Source organism: Pseudonaja textilis, chromosome Z (genome assembly GCF_049901715.1).
Source record: "Pseudonaja textilis isolate UNSWEBS1 chromosome Z, rPseTex1.2, whole genome shotgun sequence".
In the NCBI taxonomy this organism is placed as follows: Eukaryota; Metazoa; Chordata; class Lepidosauria; order Squamata; family Elapidae; genus Pseudonaja; species Pseudonaja textilis.
In genome coordinates, this window is record NC_142008.1 from 30233041 (window position 1) to 30240409 (window position 7369).

General features: G+C 36.0%; 1 protein-coding gene across 4 annotated transcripts in view; it reads left to right on the forward strand.

The window, feature by feature from the left end:
* The window catches only part of GLCCI1 (glucocorticoid induced 1), a 52030-nt gene extending 48763 nt beyond the window's left edge, over nt 1–3267 (forward strand). For all 4 annotated transcript variants that reach the window (XM_087918135.1, XM_026706319.2, XM_087918136.1 and 1 more), the window contains one exon: nt 723–3267. In XM_087918135.1, the coding sequence (XP_087774261.1) occupies nt 723–1071 (349 nt within the window). In that variant the 3' untranslated portion in view covers nt 1072–3267. The remainder of the gene's footprint in view (nt 1–722) is intronic.
* Nucleotides 3268–7369: the final 4102 nt, after the last annotated feature.

Below are 7369 nucleotides of genomic sequence, written 5' to 3' on the forward strand. Positions count from 1 at the left end.
CCAGCTGATGAGGTTTATTTTCCTCCTTCAAGAAAGAAATCAGTCCTGCCATTTTTTTCAGGCAAATTGAAAGTTTTCCTATTGGTTTGAAGGGACACAGTAGTGAGTGAGCACCCTTGGTCATGTGGTCTGTATCTTATGAAAGCATAGCTAAAGGGGAATATGGAAATATGAAGTTTGTGTAATGTTTTCATTCTATAAAAGTAACTGCAGCCAGAGGGGTTTTGCGGGGGCAGTTTTTTTAATTGTATTTAATCTTTTTAGCTTTTCTCTGTGTATTTGCATATGTGTTAAGAAAGAACTATATATGAAAGAGTGTGATATCCACATTCTCTAAGATGGCTTGTGTGGGCAAACTGGTGAGGTTAGAAGATACTGTTTGAGCTCAGTAAAAATGTTTTTGGGATTTGTTGCTAAAGTTCAAAGAAAGTAGTCTTCCTAGGTAAATCTTTAGAAAACTTAGGAAAGATAAAACTTCATCGTCCCTGCTTGTGTGTGAATATAATGAATTTTTCTGCTTGCTTTTTCTATGCGCATTATTTATTGCTGTGAATCAGCTCATTGACTGTCAATATGGAAGATGTTTGCCCATCTGTCAAGTAATTCCATTCTTTTATCATTCTGTATAACATATAATACTGCACATTTGTATCAAATTGTATCAATTGTATACTCTCAAATTCTACTCAAATATAATTATTCATCTGTTCCATTTTTTATAGGACTCGTCAGCCTGTCTCAACCCCTCTCTTTTCATGTCCTGACAAAAATAAAGTTAATTTCATCCCAACTGGATCAGCTTTCTGTCCTGTAAAACTTTTGGGTCCTTTATTACCTTCTTCTGATCTGATTCTCAAAGGCTGTCCAAACTCTAGTCAAAGCACATCTTTGAGTACTCTGACTGTGGATCAGCTTTCTTCTCGGGTTACTTTCTCTTCTCTGTTGGATGACACCAGCACAAGGGACTCTTCAGAGATCTTAGTACAACAGCCATCCCAGCAATCTCCACAGCTTTTGCAAGAACTGCAACCTGAAGAACACTCCCCTCCTCAAAATTATGTTGTAATCTAGTACAAAATAGACAGTTGGTGTAAAACATAATTGCATGAGTGGCCACTTTTCCAGGAAAAAAAAGCTATTTTTCAGCATCTTTCTATATTTCAAAGCTCTTCTTGGCAGGGATGGAAATGCTCTGATTCAGCATTTTTGTATTGTGGGGAGCAAAATGCTTGCAGAATATATCATTAAGCATTTTAAGTGGAGACTACGCATTTCATAGAATGATGAGAGTAGTACTGTTTCCTGTGTTTTTCTTTTTAAAATTCTACAGTATAAATAAGCTCTGTATCAAACAAAGGTTGCCTGTCTAAATAGAAAATGTTTTGCTGTGTTGTGTTCTATAGAAGATACTGTATTTCAAGATTATGTTTACAATTTATCCAGGTATTTATGTTTTAAATTTCTGTGATACATACAATGTAGAAAAAGAAAACCCAAAAGAAAAATGACCACAACAGTTGCACAGTGCCCACCTGAGGGCATAGCTTCAGGTATTTCTCTCAAAGTCTAAACTCAGGTATCTTGGAATGTATATCATACTGGGATATAAAATATTTTACAGCTGAAAAGCTAAAGAGGGATCATCACTCTTCTGCCTTTTTATTGTTTATGCATTAATAGTTCCTCATTACATTCCACTTACTTTGAGGAAAATACATTCAGATCCAGAGAACTATTACTTTGGTGAACATGAGGAAAGCTAGCAAATTTGTGATGTACAGCTTCACTTCATGTCATTACAAGTAAAACAACTGTTGCATTTCATTTCATTGTGGCAATTATGGCATTGAAAAGCATCAGGTGTTGCACAGTTAATGACTGTTAAGCTGTTCTGAATAAAGTGTTGTTATAACACTGTACATAAGCAACATTCCATGGTGAGTGTGTGCGTGTGAGAGAGGGGGGGGTGGAGGGAGAGAGAGAGAGATGCCTAACAAAGCCAAGTATACTTTTGTCGATTTCCACAAATTTGCCAGGTTTGGGAAGTTGATAGGAATTTTCTCTCAAGCTTGTGCTGGTGAGTTAAGGTTGTGAAATGCTACTGTTACAATATTAAGAGTCTAATTAATGTTTAGTTTCTCTTTTGGGGAAATACTAACTTGTGTCTTTGTTGCTAAAAAATTCTAAATTGTTTTGACAAGCAATGAATGATAAATTATTTTATCTATAAAATGTGTATATCACACCTGGATTAAGAAAAATCTCTTAAGCAGCATATAACGTATTTAAAAAAACAACAACAAAAAGGTAAGGAAAAAAGCAATAGTTGTTAAGTTATATTATCTATTCAAAGTCTTTGTAATATCCTAGTAAATTTATTTTTCATTAGACTGCTGAAGTTTGTCTTCAAAACAGCTGCGCACCCATGGAACATCCAGCAGCATTTTTCACTGCTCTGAAACCGCAAAAGCAGTGGTTTTGGAGATAATAATCGGCAGAAGAAAGGGGACTCCAAGACAAGAAGCATTTAATATTCCCGTGTCTCTGCTTTTGGCTCTGTGCGAGTAGTTTTATGCAGGGTTTGACTCTTGTTCAGAAATGGAAAAGGTTGACATGACTGCAGCTTCTGTATTTATGCCCATTTAATTATTTTCTTTTGAGGACAAGTTGGGGCAAGAAGAAAGGGGATAATAAAGGTGCCTAAGAAAAGACATGGAAAATAAGTAGCTGCTACATGTTGTATGGCTTCCTTTGTATTATTACCAAAGAGTTTGGTAAAAAAAAAAAAAAACTGTTAGGGAAGGTAGACCAGTGGCATTTATATGGCTGTAGAAGCAGGCTGAGTGAAAGTTAAAGATTAGTTACTTTCACACAGGGTTTTTTGGTCTGTTTTTTTTTTTTCCTTTTGGGAAAAGGTATATATAATCCTACTAAACTCAGGCTTTGGCGAAAGTGCTATATAATTTTTGTGTTAAGGTATAAGGAAAAAGCATTCAATTTTTCTGACAAATGTGCATTCTTTAAAGTTTTACTTTTAAGTGTTAAAGTGCATTTCCATTTTTATTCTTGAGCCGTTTTCAAATGTAACAATAGCTTGATTCTTAATGTTAGGGTTTATGAAAAGCTCTGTCAGATCAAGAATGAATTCTGTGTACAATATTTACAGTGATACTGCTTGTTCTGTTTCATGAGAAACTAAATATTAATTATCACTTGCATTTGTTTTTAGCTTATTCAAAAATTCTGAATAAAATATATTAAAATTAATGATTTGTGATGTAAATTTTCCAGCAATTATTGATCTCTGGTATATCCTACATTCATTTGTAGAAGATTGTAAGATACTGTTTCAAGCGTGTTGTGTATAGTTGTCATTTCCAGCCTCTGTGCTGAGCAGTATTCAAATTACCACATATTTGCTTTACCCCTGAAAAAAACTGTTTTTCAGTATAAAAGTTCCTATGCCTATTTAAATGAAATTATTAGGAAAACATACACTAAAAACTGCAAGTATAATATGACTGATTTATTTGTAAACTAGATAAAAGGTGTAATTGAAACAAAAGAGATGAGATTTTGAACTTCCCCACTGCAGACATAAATTGTCACCTGTTTTGCTTTTAGTTGAACTTCATGTCTGTTCATGGGAAGAAAATCAATTTGAAGTTTAAGATATTTATCTTCATGCTTATGAAAAAAGAGTAGTGAGACTTAAGATGCTTTATATTTCATAGAATGCATCAAACCACTTTATTTTAGTCATCAACCAGAAAATCATAGGGCGGGTATCATTAGTTAGGTTTTCTAAGCAGTAATCCAATTTTGTCCTTCAATTGTATATTTAATCAAACCAATTCATTTATTTCTCCCATAAGATGGTGTAATATAATATGATAAATACATAACATTTCTGAAAATATTAGCTTACTTACCCTGGATAAGCACGTTGTTTAATTTCTTACAGTTTTAATATAAACCATACTGATTCAATGACTGACTGACTTATTTCTTGTTATAAAGATGTCCATTTTATTTTTTTTTAATATATTTTTATTAATTTTCTTTTTTTTTAACATTATAAAACATGGTATCAACAACGTTCTTGGCATCTGTACAAGATTTTGGTTTAAATATAATACATTATATTGCATTTACTATTAAATAATATCTTTAGCTATAATTACTATTCTTATATCTTTAGTTTACAAAATGTTATTTTACTTTCTTAAGGGTTGTTTCGAAGATGTCCATTTTAATGTGATAAATATATTTATAAAATATAAATAAATATATAAATAAAAAAGTATTCCTATCCTAAAAATGGCAAAGAAGAGCATAAAGCAACCTTTGTGGCATCTTCTGCTAGTAATATCAGCTTTGGCAAAATGAATGTACTGAAACATTTCTCCTGAAAGATGAAGCTCATCCAGAGTAGAATATTTTATGTTCAGATCTGTGTGTTTTAAATTTTTTATATTTTAAGATAACCCATGTATCCAACCATGCTGGGCAATACAAAAAATTGGTTCAAATAAGCCATTTTTGTGCGTGTGAAAACAGCCAGGTTTCTGTTTGACATAGGATATTTTACAGAATCCACTCTAGTTCTGCTTTACTTACTAGGTAAAAGATAAGAGAGATTTTTGCCATCCTGCCTTGTTAGATTTGCCTGAAACTATTTCCAAAAATCAGCCCAAACTACAAGGCTTTATTTTTTTTATATTATTATTATATATTAATAAATGTTTATATATATATGTATGTGTGTGTGTGTTTTCTTAAGTTTTGTGGTACTTTACATGGCATTCAGCTTTGTTCGGCATTTTGTCACATCATTGTTGTGCTTTTAAAGTTGTAGCAACGTTTTGAAGAACCATCTGCCATCATCAGGCTTCTGTATTCTGTATTGTGTCCGGACACAATACAGAAGCCTGATGATGGCAGATGAGATTCTGCCGAAACGTTGCTACAACTTTAAAAGCACAACTACAATGACATGGGAAAATACCCGAACAAAGCTGAATGACATACATGTAAGTACCCATGAAAAGTTAAGAAAGCATGTATGTATGTATGTATGTATGTATGTCCAGGTGTTTGCCTGGCTTGTAGTGTGGAGCACAAACAGATCCCCCCTGATACCTCCAGCTCAAACACACCCCAACCAGGCACCCAGATGAAACCTAGCTTCCTAACAAATGATAGCCGTCCATTTACTCGGAGCCAAGCTGCACTAAAAGCCTCCAATACAGGAACACAATGTGGCCAGCCAATCGAGACATAAAAAAAGCCACAAAACAGACAGAAGATACTAAAAACACCAATCAAGCAGAACACAGCAAACTCCAAGACACAGACCAAGACTCCCAACCAATCAGGATGAAGGAAAAACCATTCTGGCACAGCAATAGGCTAGCTCCAAATTTAAACTGAAACAACTGTAAAAGTCTGACTCACAGATGAACACAATACAGAAGCCTGATGATGGCAGATGAGATTCTGCCGAAGTCGTTGCTACAACTTTAAAAGCACATTCTACAATGACGTGGGGAAATACCGAGCAAAGCTGAATACTATACATGTAAGTACATGCGAAAACTTAAGAAAACAAATATATATATATATATGTATGTATGTATATATGTATGTTTTCTTAAGTTTTCGTGGGTACTTACATGTATGGTATTCAGCTTTGTTCGAGTATTTTCCCACGTTGTTATAGTTGTGCTTTTAAAGTTGTACCAACGTTTCATCAAAAATAAATACCAACCAGCTAAACACCTCATGGAACTAGCAGAACACTGCTTAACCAACACATTTCATATACAAAAGACAAAGATACAAGCAAATTGAAGGAGCCCCTATGGGATCACCACTGTCACCCGTCTGCAAACCTGTTCATAGAAGAATTCGAACCCAGAGCCCTGGCTAACGCCACCCACAAACCCAAACTATGGTTAAGATACATCGATGACACATTTGTGATTTGGCCCCATGGAAAAGAAAACTAAATTTCCTAACACCTAAACAGCACACACACCAATATCAAGTTCACCAAGGAAATGGAAACAACTTCCATTCCTAGATGTACTAATCTACAAAAAAAATAGATGGCACACTAGGATACACCATATACCAGAAGAAAACACACACCAACCGCTACCTCAACGCCCAATCCCACCACCACCCAGCACAGATAAACTCTGTGGCCAAAACACTAATCGCCAGAACCAAATGCCTGGCAGACAAGACGCACATAAAGACTGAACTATGCACCCTGACTAGAGTACTGACAGTCAACAGCTTCCACAAAAGCAAAATCACCGGCTTGATCCACAAAAACACTGAGACATAATGGAGACCTAGAATATGAACAGACCTATGGAACAGCTGTCCTGTCCTACATAAGAGGTACTACAGACAAAATCAGTAAGATACTACACAGGCATCACATCAAGACTGCCTTCAAAACAGACAGAAAAATAGCCATCCTTAGAAACCCCAAAGATAAAATTGACCTGGAAAACCAAGGCCTATATGAAGTCCCCTGTGCATCATGCCTGGCCACATACATTGGACAGACCAATAGAAGAATAAGTACCTGCCTGGATGAACACAAAAATGCAGTAAAAAATCTGGAACACACTTCCTTACTAGTCCAACACATGAAAGCCACAGGTCATAGCATCAACTTCAATGGCACTAAAACCCTAGCCACTATAGAAAACCCCAGCCACAGCATTATCAGAGAAGCCATAGAGATTGAAAAAAGACCTGAAAGCATAAATAGAAGAGATGATTCCACCAGACTGTCAATTATCTGGAAGCCTGCACTCACAAACAAAAAAATCTCTACACCACTTCCGGTTGTAAGGCTTCGGCAGTGGCAGGAATCCGCGATCGTGCGTGGTTCCTGCTGCGCTCGCTGCTGAAGTGCCTCCGATCCAGCCGGGTTTGGAGGCTGTCGTTACCCCGTAGAGGTAATGGAAGACAGAGGAGATCCGGGCAGGGGTCTGGGGATATCGCATCCCCTTTCCCCAGCTGGCTAGACTCCTTTTTCCTAAGGCGGTGGAGCGGTCATCAGCAATGGCCGCCACAAAGAAACCTTCAGCCGGACAAGATCATGCAGGAGGAAGTGTCAGAAAGTGAAAGATTTTTGGCTGAACCGGGACTCTAAGATATATCTAAATATCCTGGAACTTAATTTTTTTTTGAATGATATATTGTTTCCAAAGGAGATTGTGAAAGCGGCGAATGAAAGTGTTAAAAGTGAAAGTTTACTCTCCTTCCTTACGGAGATAGCAAATGGACATTGAAAAACCTGCTTTGGCACAGAAGGTAAAAATCAAAAGTTTTTTGCTATAAGTGG